The sequence below is a fragment of the Nylanderia fulva genome, unplaced genomic scaffold (genome assembly GCF_048542155.1).
Source record: "Nylanderia fulva isolate GAGA-0341 unplaced genomic scaffold, ASM4854215v1 Scaffold13, whole genome shotgun sequence".
Taxonomy (NCBI): domain Eukaryota; kingdom Metazoa; phylum Arthropoda; class Insecta; order Hymenoptera; family Formicidae; genus Nylanderia; species Nylanderia fulva.
In genome coordinates this window covers 3820196-3835734 of record NW_028189518.1, presented here as the reverse complement: position 1 = coordinate 3835734, position 15539 = coordinate 3820196, and the positions used below count along the sequence as shown (strand labels likewise).

The 15539-nt window shown below is 35.9% G+C and overlaps 2 protein-coding genes across 3 annotated transcripts; both read left to right on the top strand.

Annotated features, from left to right (window-relative positions):
* The first annotated feature begins 770 nt into the window (after positions 1-770).
* LOC114932391 (uncharacterized) lies at positions 771-2261 on the top strand. The gene is made up of 2 exons (XM_029304553.1): positions 771-1272; positions 1927-2261. Exons 1-2 carry the CDS (start codon positions 771-773, stop codon positions 2259-2261), a joined length of 837 nt encoding a protein of 278 aa, XP_029160386.1.
* A 5397-nt stretch (positions 2262-7658) lies between these two features.
* On the top strand, positions 7659-9476 carry LOC114932399 (uncharacterized). 2 transcript variants are annotated; one of them, XM_029304568.2, is made up of 3 exons: positions 7659-8106; positions 8195-8290; positions 9211-9476. In XM_029304568.2, exons 1-3 carry the CDS (start codon positions 7659-7661, stop codon positions 9474-9476), a joined length of 810 nt encoding a protein of 269 aa, XP_029160401.2. The 2 variants fall into 2 exon arrangements, with proteins under 2 accessions (XP_029160401.2, XP_085335852.1); XM_085479726.1 differs by having other exon boundaries at positions 7659-8110; positions 8199-8290.
* Positions 9477-15539: the final 6063 nt, after the last annotated feature.

The window sequence follows — 15539 nt, the reverse complement described above, 5'->3', positions numbered from 1 at the left end:
TCAAAGGCAAAAGTGGGCACCGCTACCGCTCGTCTCTGACCGTCACCACCCGCCATATCCGCGCCTCATCGTCTCTCTTGCAATAGGGGGCCCCTATATACTTCCCCACGGGAAGGTGGTGGGCCGACGTGCAATAACATCGTGCACACCTCGGTGTCTACTCTATAAGCCGGTGATCTACGTATATAAAGTCGTCGGGGCGAGACGCGGGTTCAGAAGCCTAGTTCTACTCCACGATCTACGTATCGCGATTGACAACAGAGGAGAGCGCATCGGAAGGGCTTTTACTGCTTTTGCTGCGAACCAGTTAATCGAGAGAGAAGGGCCGCAAGTTTTTGCCGCATACCACGTTTTTCCCTTTCCTCGCGCCCCTGTAGCTTTCGTGGCTTCGGGTCCAGGTGGGTCAATTTATCATTTCCGTTATTTGTGGATCACTGAATGTTGGACTCGATTCGTGCTCCTTCATACGCGTCGCTCGAAGGAACGCGCATCGACAATTGCATCTTGCCGAGCAGTATTTTTTTTGCAGTTGTATTTTGCCGCGCGTCAATCATTATGCTTTTCTGTGTAATTTATTTTATTTATTTTAGTATTATTATAAATAATTAAATTTTATTTTACAAATAAAATGTTTTACTTTGTTAGGCATATTAAATTGCTTTTGATTGAACTGTAATCAATATTAAAAAGTGTTGAGATATCGTAGAATTTATAGTTGTCTCTTTGCTTAAATGAATTTATATTGTACAATGTTTCTACAGAAGAGCATCATGAAGACAACTCTAGTATTGGCATTATTTTGCCTGGGAGTATGTTTGGCAAATCCTTTGGAGAAGAAGGAGAAGATAAGCGTCCTCGAGCAGCAGTCTGTGACGCTGACGGATCGAGCTAAGTACGAAGAGGAACTTCTTCGTAAGCTCAACTCGAAATGCTCCCAAAACGACATCAGCAGTTGCGTAATGTTGAAGTTGGTGACGTACATGAACAAGTTGCTGAAGAAGGCCTCGATCGAGCTCACGGACGACATCGAGATTAGAAAGACGAGCCAGACGTCGGAGGATGTGATCACGTTCGAGGCCGGTAGAAGCAAGAACGATGAGAGTCAATTTCTCGATCTCGTCGCGAATAAATTTTACGCCTTCATCAAATCGAGAAGCATCAAATGGAGGATTTTGCCCGAGGATGATATTGTTGTGTCCGCGTCGGAGGATGAGACTGGCTCTTTAAACTTGGGCCTATCTATCGAGCGCTCTGACAGACCTATTCAAGACGGTAATTATAATTTTGAATTTGTTCACGAATGACTTTTTCATCGAATACGCAGATTTGGTAAAAATCAAGATATTCAGTAGTTAAAATCAGGGTGTTCACTAAGCTGCAGCGAACGTATTTAAAGCATACTAAATTTTCTTTTATTAAAATTTATTTAGACATCATATATTTAAAAAATTCGACATAACTAAATGCTTCAAATTTTGTTCGAGTAAAATTTTGCTCAAAATCCATTGAAAATATTTGTAAAGTTTTAAATTTAATTTTCAAACTTCTTTTATTTAAATTATTTAGAAATTATTAATGATTTGGCATTCTTATTAAGGAAATATTATGTCAGTGTTGAATAAAGAGTATCATTTCAGCTATTCATCGAACACCTTGCATACCTTGTATATTTAAATGACGTGTCAGGTTTTAGACTGGTTTCAATTTTCGCTGTATTCGCGCGCGTAAAGTTGTGTCATCGACTGCATAAACAAATAGCTTTCTCCTTTGGTTCATTCATCCGCTCATTCATCTGCTTATCACCGAACTTTATTGCTTTCCGCGTGGAAAGTACAATTATGCATGTCGCGCCACTTCTCTTCGTCCACTGCTTGGTTAACTCCGCCGAAAGTGACAATGACGTTATTTTTCTTTCGCCTTGTACAGGTCGTGGAAAGAAAAACAACATGGGCCCGTTGATTGCCGCGGCTGCCTTGAAGATGGGCCTCATCGGTGGTCTCGCATTCAAAGCGCTCGCCCTCTTGGTCGGCAAAGCTCTGCTTTTATCGAAGATCGCTCTTCTACTAGCTGCTATCATAGGTCTGAAAAAGCTCTTCTCGCAAGGAAAACACGTGACCTATGAAGTAGTGGCACATCCCCATCATGAACACGGTCACAGCGACAGCTATTCCAGCGGATGGGGAAGAAGTTTCCAAGAAAAATCGCCGACCTTCGGACCACCGGACGCCCACGAACTGGCTTATTCGGCGCACGTAAAGTGAATCATTTTTAATTGTCGGGAGGGATCCAAGGATCGCGCGAGATTGCTTGAGATGGGAAGTGCGACGTCCTAGGATCCGTTTATTCTTGAGAATTTTCCGTAGAAGTTAGAATTTTCCCCATAGTATTTATTCGCACTATTAGTTTTTTAATTTTCTCTTTCCTCTTTTTCATTTTTCTCATTTTTCATTATCATTGCACCCTCTAACTCTGTCTCTAGTACAGCAGACGTGGTCTGTTCCTTTACTATCGACATGCTCGAATTTTCCGGCCGAGACAAACAACAGGACGCATGAATACGTCAACAACGCACAGCGACGACGACGTCAGGACAGATTACGCATACTTAAGTTGGTAGACAAGATATCTCTGATGTGTGAAAGATACGCATTACAAGAGTTTTACCTACTTTCGTGACTCTACTTATAGATAATTGCGGATACTGCGAGACTCTCGTCAGTAGGACATCAGATTAAACACGAGCGCTGTTATTCTTCTGGCTCTGTACTTGAATCTGTGATATCTCGAGAATTTAGATCTACATTTGCATTAAATATTCAATATGATTATTCTACTTTTGGCTTGCATATTTGGCACTATAAACTGTCTGATTGTCTCAAGTGAATATAGAACTTTCGACAAATCATATTCAGCCATTGAATAATTATAAAATAGCGCTGAATATGATTTGTCGAAAATTCTAAAGCTAAATGAAAATATACATGTACACATACATACATAAACATATGCATATTAATCTTTATCTTTTCTAATAATTGTGCTCTAATCTTTACTTCATTTCTTAATTATTTATTTTTTATTCATACTTTTATAATAATATTTCTTGAGATTGAATATTTTATATTTTATATTTAAACTAAAAATTACTTTTAAACAAATCACTCTTTTGATACTAAATATTATTCAACTTTAAACAAAATAATATAACACCAAAGGCTTAGGAATCATTTAAGTTTTTCTAACAGGCTTTTTGAAGATTTGCTTTAAAGATGTAATTTTAGACTGTGATAAATCTCTCTCGTGAAGTGTGTTTCTAAAATTCTATATAAAAATATAATTAATAAATAATTCGTAAATAGTAAATTAATTAGTAAATCCATAAACTATAATAAATTTTATGTAAATAATTTGAAGATTTGCGGATTATTAATTAAAATAGAACATGTCTCTTCAACAGAGAGTCTTGTAGCAATCTGCTTGACAGAATGGACGGACGAGTATATACAATCTTGTAGATATTCTAGTTTTTAACAGAAAAAACTCAGACGCACACAACGCCAAAATAATGAAAATAATAGCAATATTAAGCGCGTGTATAACTATGCTTTATTTATTTTTATATCATATGCATTTAATTTATTGTGTCTGATTAATAAGACTGCAAAATGTATGATATATAATTTATATAATATTTTTTTTATATTATTTTTTTATATAAACAAATATATTTATTATATTTTTTAGAATTGCACTTGTCTATCACACTTATTATTATAAAAATATAAGCGGATAAAATAATTTTATTTTTATATCTTCGTTATATATGACAATAATTTTGTGTGACGTTATTATGTATCTGGATATTTTTAACAAGAAATTGGAAACAAGAGAATTTTAATTTTATGCAAAGAATTATCAAAACAAGATTTTGACATTAAAGCATCTATAATAAGATTTATCTTTTTTAATAAAATTTTTCAGGACGCCTCTCTGTGATTCACATTTACTTTATTTAACCCTATAAAATAAATAACACGCATCGCTTTTTATTACAGCAGCAAAATATGATCATATAACTGTTAATTATACGTTTTAATACAACATAGTATAACAGAAATAATAATTGTGATTTATTATTGCAATTCCATAAATTTTACTATTTTTAAACTGTGAAAATTAATATTTGACATTAAATTTAAGATTGTCCTCCTTTTTAATCACGAATAATCAATATTTCCGGTGAAACAACTTTCGAGTAAGAGACGGATACGCACAACTACGCATTGACTAAACATAAGTTTTTACGAACAATACAGCTATGAACAGCGTTACAAACGATACTACTATGTGCGGTAAGCATTTTAGCTACGATCGTTAGTTGTGGTCTATTTAAGGCGACTTGTAGGCCGGATAGGATAAAGCATCATATAGACGCGAGAATAAAAGTTTTCGCGATTTCACATCCAGACGATTCATTTCGTTAGTTTTATAACGGTAAATTAAAATTGCAAGTGTGTAGAAAATTCAAAACTTAATTAATGATGTGATTAGGATGCTAATAATTAATAAAAATTATACAAGTATAACAACCGATAAGAGAAATTTTATTAGTAAATAATTTTATACATTTATCAATTCTCTTACAATTTGAATGTATAGTATTTTAATCTTATTGTATATGTGCGTGTGTGTGCGTATGCGCGCACGTGTGTGTACGCACATACGCACAGTTTAACAAGAAAAGTAGCATATTTTTTGTTACGTGAGATTCTTACATAAAGATTTCTCTGGGCAATTAAATCACTGAAAATATTAAATGTCAAGCGCAACGTTACGGTTTACGAATCTTAGCGGGACTTTAACACCAGACGTGTGATTATATATTAACCAGCTTATTGTATACAGCATAATATGCGTATCTTTTGAAGTTATTATTACTACAAGTTTTTTATAACTTACTGTACATTCAACATTGTTTTCTGCGATTAATAGTACATACAATATAATAGCAATAATTATCTATTGTAATAAAAATAAAATAAAAATAATAACAAATAAATTTTATTTTTACATTTTCTTATATATAATTTATATATTGTTTATATTTATATTTTTATTTCTATTTAATATTATAGAATTTTATTTGGAGAGGAAGTAAGCACAACTACCGGATTCAAGGGGAAATTGTCTGGACCACGTGATACACCAAACATTTCTCATTCAAACAAGTCGGCCTCCTTTCCTACGTCCGCTTTCTCCATCCTGATCCGTAAGGATCAGAAGGGAGATACCTGCGAGATAAGAAACACGGTGTGGCAGAAAGAGAAAATCGTTCATCTTGTACCGTTCAGGAAATCGACTTTCGATTTTCAACATACAGGGGGGATACGGATTTGACCCAATTTCTTTATTTTACTTGATTTTATTTTCGAAAAGCGTTCACGCACACGCGTGGCGAAGGAAGAAATTAAAGTTTGGTGTGTCCGAAACCTCGATCGTACACGGATATCGCTCTGGTATTTGCTAATAAATATGTTTTTGAAATGTATTCTCTTAATTACTATCATTACCAATAACTGTTTATTATTGATATAAATTTCAATCGAGTATTATCTGTCGTCAGTTAAATCATTAACACTATCGTTATCGAAAAAAGAAGAAGGCAAGTGACGGATATGGAATTAACCGTTGATTTCTGATATGTGGGTCAATCATTGCCAGTAACCTGGATTCCTGTTTATTTGAAACGCAATTACCTACAGATTGGAGAAATTAACACCGGAACAAAATGGTGAAAATCGGTTTATTATGAAAAATTTGTTATTACAATGAAAATTTATTTTATAAATAGCTTTATAATTCATATTCTTCAAAATAATATTAAATTCATGTTAATTTATTAAAGCGGTAAACTATTATTTTTTTAATTGAATCGATCGCATCATTTAATATCGATAGTATTTTTTATTTAATCTATAAATGTTTTATTATTATAATCTAGAAATGTATCGCATTAATTTAAAAAAGAGAATATTTTCAAATTCAATTGCCATTTTATCAAACGTAGAGAAAATTAAATCATACAAATCGAATAAAGTGAATGTGTAGCGAGATTGCGTTTAAAAAAATCTCTAAATATGCGATAGATGGTATCACGATAACACGGCTTTGTTACGGCCTCTTAAGCTTTTAAGGCGGATATATACTGTTTATCGGGCGATAAATTTGTAACGAACCTCAATCTGTTTTATGAATAGAGCGAAATACTATGTAAATATGTTATATATATATAGAAGAGTTGCAAATTTTTGCGCTTTAAATTAAACAGAGCATAGTACGCACTAATTAAAACTATAACATGCCGCATGTCCGACGTATGCAGACTTGGCAAGTATTATACGTGCGATCGCTGCCTGAATTCCGAGGACTAATCCTAATCGATGAGATCTCTCGAGTGCGACCTTTGGAGCTACGCGATCAGGTTTATATAGTCGATCGTCCGTATGCGATCGAGTCGTCCTGATGAACGGGAGAATGATTTCGAATCGGCTGTAGTTATACCTACCAGCCTTTGCGTCCGTATATATCGCAGTATCGAGTAGTAGCGAGGGGAAGTGGAACAGAAGAGAAAGGCACGAGAGAGAGAGATGAACTAGATTTGTGGATTAAGTCATCTCTTCTTTTTTTCTTCCACGATACGTTTCTGCGTCTCTCTTTCTTCTTTTCCTCGCCAGCGCACCAGACCTTCTTCCTTTCCCATATACATATTCGCACCTCTCTCACATTGTGTCCCCCGGCGCGTGAGAGGTCGATCAGGTTGTCGTCCTCGTGTACGTTGACACGATCTACCGATCGGAATAAAGATCGGCAATAATTCGCTCGAGACGGTGTAGATCCCGCAAAAATTCCACGTTACTTTCCGACGTATCATGTATACGCTTGCGTGTATTATTATTTGTCCGAGACGCGCCTCGCGATTCGAAATTGGCACGATTCTCTTCCGCTCCACTAAAGCGCGGAAGGAGAGAAAGGATGGCGAACCGGAGTCAGGGAAGAGACGCACGGTGTATACATTGAACGATCCGGGAGGCCGATAGTATGTGATCTAGAATGGCATTAAAGAGTATCCCGCTCTAGACTCGTCAGGATTACGTCTGGCTTCAGGCCAGAGGCAAGCGAGGGAGGGAAGAAAAGGCGTGAAAAGGCGTCATCCGTATCGATGATTGCGGAGAGCCTGGACTCTCGCAAGCCGACCGCACTGTAACGCTCTGAAACGCTTTGCAAATAAGAATTAAACGAATCGTCGAAGAGACCGACGTCTAGGCGAACGAAAAATTACCGGCTAATGCACAGCAAGAGCAGAGAACGGCAGCCGCCGTACCGATGCTTGCTCTCCTTGCTTTTTTCTTAGTACAATCACCGACCGTCAAGTAGATCTATATAAATGGGAATTGTAAGCTCTTAGACTGCAGCACTTGAACCTCCGCCGTAGGTTCCGCAGCTTCACTGCGTATATTATTACACGCGGGATTCCCTTCACGAATTTTTTTTTCCGTACGACAGTCCAAAGACGCGAAAGGGAGAGCAGGACCCCAGGGTGGTCTTCGACGGCGGAGCCCAGACATTTTCGTTTCGTGATCCTCGTTTCCGTTCAAATCATGCTTTGGTTAGGCATGCCGGGAATCGGTCGTCGGCGTTTGCACGTTTGTCTGACATTGGTGATCTGCGCGTTGTGGGTCGTCGACACCATCGACGCGGCCACTGCGGAAAACGCCAAGGACGCGTGGACCGGATTCTCGACGTCGTGCGTGACGGACGACTCGAAGAACGCTTCGGTCTCTTGCCACGGAGTGCGAATCGTACGGAAGATCGTACAGCAGTTTTTGGAGAACACCATGAAGGAGCGGAACATCGAGCTATTCGACGGCGTGTCCTTGGTCGAGATACCCGGCTCCGTTCGGAAAGCCCGAGTGTTGAAGGGTTTCGGGAGTCTCGGGCCTTTCGTTCAATTCCTGGAAGGTAGAGAACTCAGAGTCAAGCTGCCGTCCTTATTGCCCCCGAATATGGAGTCTGCGTTGAGGGAGAGCTTGCCTTCCGATTCCGAAGGTTGGTAACATTTGTTACGGTAACGTACGAATGACGCGTTCGTTATGTGAGAATCTCACGAGGATTTCTGAAAATTTGTATTTTGCAGCGAGGAAGGACGGCGGAGGTTTAGGCGGTTTAGGTGGCGGCAAAGGTGGCAAGAAAGGCGGCGGCGGCGGACTCATTTTAATGGCTCTTATGATGGGTAAGCATTTATGAATGTGATTAGTATTACGTAAAGAGATGGTTATGCGCAACCGATTGTGTAGGAAGTAATGTTCAATTTTAATGTGTAGATATTTTGCACATCTTCTTCAAAGATTGCGCGTCATGATGATATTAATTACGTGCATCTAATTATTGTATTTAATTTTATACAAATATTATATATTTTTTTTAGTTTAATATATATTTTTTTACGAATTAGTAATAATAATAATAATAACTAGAGCTCGTGATTATTGATTAATTCGACTAATCGATTAGAAATAAATGTGCTGATTAAAATTGATTAATTGGTTAATTGATTACAGTTAATAATTAATCTTTAAATCGGTTTATCAATTAATCGATTTTCCGATTAATTAATTATTCATTGTTTTCAAAGATATGCTTAAGTCTCACATTCCCAAATCAAAAAATCTGCATCAAACGCAAATTTATTCAGATCAGAAAAAGATCAATTATCAAATTTTTATGAAGATTACATACATTGCACACTACACAGTTACATATTATAAAATTCTAATAAAAATAACAAGTAATTGAAAAAAATTTTAATCGATTAATGATTAATCAGTTTCGGTGATTAATTGATTAATAGTTTAGTTGAATATTAGAATCGGTTAACCAATTTCGAATTAATCGATTAATCGGTCACAATCACGAGTCCTAATAATAATAATAATAATAATTAATATTTTCAAAATATAATTTTAAAATTTTCGTTTAGTTATACTTAATGTGATCCACGCATAATTAAGTACATTGTTAAAGACACGTTTAATCATCATTACGTATTGTTATGTAACGGTTACGTTTTCGACATAATCTTACGTTATATGTTCTATTGTTAAGTTAAGTTCCAATTAATCTAGAAGATCCATATTTCCCTAACTCATCTAGGTAAGATGATGGCCGCGATGGGCTTCGGCGCTTTGGGTCTTTTGGCCATGAAGGCGTTGATGGTTTCGGCCATGGCCTTGATGCTGTCACTGATCATAGCCGTGAAGAAACTGGCGGGTGGTCACGAGGATCATGGTCACCATGTTGTTTACGCCCAAGAAGTTGGCCATCATCATCGTAAGAAGAGATCAATCGATGACGACGACGCCACGCTGTTGCCTTACAGAGGATACGCCAATCTTTACGCTAACTTGCGAACATCCTGATACCTTTGCGAATTGCAACACTTTGATCGCAGAAACTAAACTGATTCTCGAGCCTCTTAACTCTCCCGTCGTTATTAAAAATTTATTTGGATAGATACGGCTAGACATATACCACGTTGATATTGGCGCGTTAATATTGTGTTTACGTGTAAGTTGCATTTCAGTCACATCATATCCATTGTCCTTTCATCATCGTCTCTCTCATTCATTTAGCGCAACGTGCACTTTTCTCAACGTGGCTTTTATATCTTCTCGGCTATAAAACTAAACGTTAACGATAGCGACAGGAGGGTTAATAGGCGTTGGAAATTGACCGACGACGTAACGTGACGCGAAATTAGTGACAGTGACACCGACGAGACGACAGTGACAAAGAGACTAATTGACAGCCATGGTTAGAAAGTGATGTTTAACAAATGTTTGTTCGCGAGAAATGCGATGATCGATTCCTATTGATCTATTACTTCGACAAGAAAATTCTCAGTGAAATTATATCACGGAGCAGCACCGAGAAAAACCAAAGTAATTTTGTTGGATTTTTTTATTTATTTATTTTTATTTTTTACACACGTATTTATTGTTGTGTGCGACACATGTTAATAAAAGCAAACGTGTTTGGAATATACGACATACATCGTGTTTGTATTTATTACCATCTCGATCTTCGAGGTTCGCGATTATTTCATGTTTCTCTCACGATAATAATATTAATGACATAATTATTTTTAATTATTAATTAGCATTCTTAATTATTAATCATGTACAAAGCGTTATTTTAATATATAGGTCAAAGACATAAGGTACAAATGACGAAATCTATTTAAACGGAGGCAGAATTGAATGCATAATTTTCGGACGAGCCTCTGCGTAACATGTCGTTATCGTCAGAAATTAATAAGCCATTTGGAGATAATAGACTTGAGAATGAAACGATGCGGTTCGCTGGATCGAGCCTGAAGTCGACGCGATGTTTCCCGTTTGCTCGCACACGGAACATTGGAAAATCGCAGGAACGAGGTAACGAATCGAGCCAATGAGGAAAGTGTGCCAGCGACCTGCCGAGTCGTATGTTGCATATTCACCTGCGTGTGGATGCGCGTTTACCCAACTAACGTTCGTTACAACGATGTAAGACTAATAATAGTTTACACTTAAGTGGATTAACGGCGATAGAGAGCGCGCAAGTCGAAAGTTAGGTATGCGGTTCCTAATGAGGAACGAAGACACATCATTGCGCAAAAAAATCCGATTAATAATGCGTGACTGATGTTTAAAAAAAATCCAGATTTAAGAGAAATCCAGATTCGTTCGTGTTCTGAAATATAGCGATTTGTGCGAGAAAAGTTTGCTAAGAAAAAAAAAAGAATTGCGAGAATATGTCCGATACAGATCGATACCCATTTTTGATCCGTTTTCCCCGTATGCAGAGCTGAATTGGAAGAGAAGACATCGAGAGAGAGTGAGAGAGAGAGAGAGAGAGAGAAAGAGATAAAGGAGAGTCGCGTGATGGGAAAAAAAGGCTCAGACAGCGAGATGTAAGAGGAACAGTTCCTCTTTCTCTCACTATGCATCTCCACGTTGGATTCCTCCCACTGTAAGTCCTGCGGCTCCTTCTTTCTCCACGTGGAGAAGGGGACGGAAAAAGAGCTCAGGCTATAAGACCCACTGGCATACATACCGATCGTTTCCTTTTTTACGTTTCGAATATCATAAAACCTGGAGAGCCGCATTGAAAGCGGCTCAGACGGCGATGCAGTCTCGAGCGAAGCCGGTCGCTAGCGCAGCCTAGCGATGCGACTTGCTGCAATTCCGTTTATGTCAAATGCGATTGAGATTTTATCATTCGTTGCGTCGATCAGATTTTCCGAATCGCACGTTTTGCAAAATGTTCTGTCGCTAAAAGCATAATTATCTCTGTCGCATACACTTTATTTTTCACATTTTCGCGTCGCTATAATGCTACTTTCATCGAAGGTATTGTATTATATGGATAAATAATTGAATTATTGAATTTGTTACAATGACTGAATTACTAGTAACAATGAAAATGGAATTATAATTAATTTGAAGGCGATGATCGACGAAAGAGTATATTCATTGTTTTTCTTTTGATTCTTTTTGATAACTTTGATTTTTTGATCAATTTCTTCTAAAGAATAAGTGAGTCCTATTTGTTATTACTTTTACAATACTTTTCTCTGCTTTGTACTTTTCTTATTAATTTATATTTAATAATTTATTCTATGTGGATAATTAAGTTGTTTTATCTCTCTAAAAAATATATGGTCTATCGATTTTTTCTCTATCAATTTTATTTCCATAATGATTAAATTAATATTCATATAATATTGAAATAATTATAGTTAATTATAGTAAAATAATTACTGAATTTAGCTGAAAATAGCTTCAAAAATGTTTGAATAACAATCTTAATTATATGTTAAAGATATTTGTCGACTATCGAGATTTCTTTTGATCAATTATTGTTATATATGACGAAACATAATTTCTAGGTTCTTTTTCATTAATATACAACATCATAATATCATTAATCATGAATATAAATGCGATTTCTCTGTCAATAACATCAAATGTATAGTTTATTCGAATAGCGTTACAATATATGTTTAGTACTGTAAGGGTTAATATCACCTTTTCTGGCACACGTACCACGTTATGGTCCATAGATGAGAAGAACCAGTTGGACGCGGAAGAGTGCCCCGTTACATTCCACGCTCATTACGAACCTCTCGTAAGAAAATTTAAAATTCAAATTCGAGTTGCTCAGCTACCGGTCGATTTTTCAGGTCGTGCGCCATGTCGGGTGGTCTGTGGGCATCGTAGAATCAATCGAACATTGCATCAGAAATTCCTAGCACAGCTCATCGACAGACATTAAACTAGTTTCTGACAAGAGTTTGAAGACTAGAATATCGAAAACCGCTACGCAATCCTTTGCGATTTAGGGCAAGAAACGATTGTATATGCACTTTTATACACAAACATTTATTGCCTTTAAATGGATACGATTTTTTGAGCAGTTCTGTTTCCGTTCGTCGAATTCTACATACCGTGAGAACATCTTAATCCATTAGCATATCTGGAAAAATACTGTGAGCTTCGAAAGTCGACGAATATCTTTAACATATAATTACGATTGACGATATTCAAACGTTTTATTAAAGCTATGATTTCAGAATTATCCTAATAAATAACTATAAATAACTATAATTACTATAAATAACTGCTACGTAACTAACTATAATTACTATAAATAAATACTACTATAAATAACTATAATTGTATTTCAATATTATATAAATATTAATTTAATTATTATGAAAATAAAATTGATAGAGAAAGAATAGATAGACTAGAAATTTTTAGAGAGATAAAAAACCTTAATTATTTACATAGAATAAATTAAAATATAAATTAATAAATAAATAAATTATCCGAAAAATAAATACAGCTGTCTTATACATACATACGTGCATACACATCTTACATTGACATATAATGCATCGTTTACATGTATTTTGATAAACCTGTGATGCGACATACGTCTGTAAGAAAAAGCACGGTTTAATAAAAGTTTTTCTCTTTTTTCTCGCTAGTTATCCTACATTGCTTTAATCCATGTAACGCCTTAATAATAATTTACATGACAAGAGCGAGAGTTAGCGTAATCTGTTTAATGGGAAGTATCCGTCTTTAATTCGCGTTTCACTGAGTAAAATCATACGTTTGATCTACAACGTAGGCACTCCACGTGCAAAGCATAGTGATTTTACCGCGATAGGCGTATCCGCAGCTTAACGATCGTTGCTATCGTTGAGCGTAAAGGAGAAACTTTGGTTTTACTTTTTAAGGCTTGCTCTTCCGATGGGAGTGAAGGATCGACGAAAGGATTCTGAGCGCTACCCAATGACCGAGAAAAGATGAATGAGCACTGACGCAAGGTCGGGAATGGGAACTGCTGTTATTGAACTTGCTTTTCATTGAATCCCTTCTTAAGCTGAGAGGAATTATCGACCGAGTTTAAGACGAGAGTCGCTTCTACGTTACTCCGTAATAATTATGCGTGTGCATTAATGATGAAACGCGTGTGACTTTTAATCATAATTGCGAAGAATGGACATAGAGCGAATAGTGTGTATGAAGTTCTTTCACTTCTTCTTTTCCCGAGTAATCGCACTTTTTATCGAATATGTAAATGATGAAGGAAAGTTACAGTCGTAATGTGTAATATATACACAATGAACAAAAAGCAAATCTTAAGAAAGTTTATAAAGAGTTGTAATCATATGTTCACATCTTTGTATCTCTCTTTATAGACAATCAGATTAATTATATTTTCTATTTTTGCATTTGTCATAATATATTTATAAATATATTTATTATAATAATAAAAAATATAGCATAAAAAGAAAATATATATGTAAAAACATCTAATATAATCGCATAATGCTTCCGAAGTAAAATTAAGAGAAACCTGTCTACAATTTTATTTTAATATGAGTCACCCCATGATGTGTATATAAAATGTTCACATTTTTGTATCTCTCTTTATAGACAATCAGATTAATTATATTTTCTATTTTCGCATTTGTCATAATATATTTATAAATATATTTATTATAATAATAAAAAATATAGCATAAAAAGAAAAATATATATGTAAAAACATCTAATATAATCGCATAATGCTTCCGAAGTAAAATTAAGAGAAATCTGTCTACAATTTTATTTTAATATGAGTCACCCCATGATGTGTATATAAAATGAAACACGTATATGTATTTGTTATATATCTCGCAGACCACCTACGCGGTTTCACTTTCTTGAAATTTGAACCCCACGCCGCGCGTATATGCTCGCTGCATACAAAGAATTTGCTTGATTGTTGCGTGTCTGTGCTTTGCACCTTCTCGGTAGGTCGGGAGGAACGGAATGAAAACGACAAGAGGCGTTATCCGTCAGAGCGTGGTCCGCGTGAGAGTCGCAGGGTCAGAGTAGAAAGTGGTGTCCGCGATGAGGCGCGATGAAGGTTGGATCCGGGATGTTTGAATTTGTGATCTATACCAGTTTTCTTCTTTCATTCATACCGGATCGTGTCTTGTATCCGCGTCGAAGAATCCATCTACGAGGAGAGAGTACGATAATTTCGAGCTTTTCCCCTTGAACTGTATAATGACAATCGACGTCTTTCGAATTAATGACGAAGCTAGTTGAGCTACTTTAGCTACTTTATCGCTCGTTACGCTGCAACTTGCTTGTAGCTACGATACGAGCTACGCATTCTCGATTTACCCAAATGAGGTTTTCAGTAGTAAAAGTATGGGATCTAATCAGACGCAGAGGTCACGTTTAATATGTACGGCTATTTCGTTCGCTATCGTTCCTATTTTTTTTTTTTTTTTACGTATGATGTGAAAGACTGCAATACTGAGTTAATTAAATACAGTTTATTGCTATTTGTAGAAAACCATAATGAATGCATTACTGCCACGTGTTCTTTGCAACTGGTTCTTCAAAATGAAATTCATCTACGCTTTCTATCCAGTTGAAGTAACATTGGCTTAAAATGGATACGCTGAAGATTCTTTCCCATCTTTTATTGTCTTTCATTGAATATGATAATAAATACCTACCAAAATGGAAAAAAAATACGCGTTGACATGTATGCAAAGTCGGTTAGTATTAAAACTGGAATTTAAAATCATTGAAACGACGATTTCTCGCGAGTGTGTTTACATGAGATTTAACACATTCTTGAAATTCGGGTCCCATCCGTTTTTCGATTTTGCATACGTAAGTATGCAAAGTAATCAGGACACGCGGAAATATCGTGAGTCCAATCCACGATAAGTCTATTTCTGCAGGCATTAATAATTTATATTTTTTTTTACAATAAGTATTCATAACCAATATAAACCAATTATGCACATATATACTGTATGTTATGTCATAAGATTTAAGACATCACATAAGCAAGTCATTTATTTTATTTTATAATAAGAGATACAGGTAGCAATTTTGAAATATAATTTCTCTGATATC

Coding starts and splice junctions, on each gene's coding strand:
- LOC114932399 (XM_029304568.2), top strand. CDS start 7,659: ATGCTTTGGTTAGGCATGCCGGGAATCGGTCGTCGGCGTTTGCACGTT. Junction 8,107..8,194: donor CTTGCCTTCCGATTCCGAAG/GTTGGTAACATT, acceptor TGTATTTTGCAG/CGAGGAAGGACGGCGGAGGT. Junction 8,291..9,210: donor TTTAATGGCTCTTATGATGG/GTAAGCATTTAT, acceptor TAACTCATCTAG/GTAAGATGATGGCCGCGATG.
- LOC114932391 (XM_029304553.1), top strand. CDS start 771: ATGAAGACAACTCTAGTATTGGCATTATTTTGCCTGGGAGTATGTTTG. Junction 1,273..1,926: donor TGACAGACCTATTCAAGACG/GTAATTATAATT, acceptor CGCCTTGTACAG/GTCGTGGAAAGAAAAACAAC.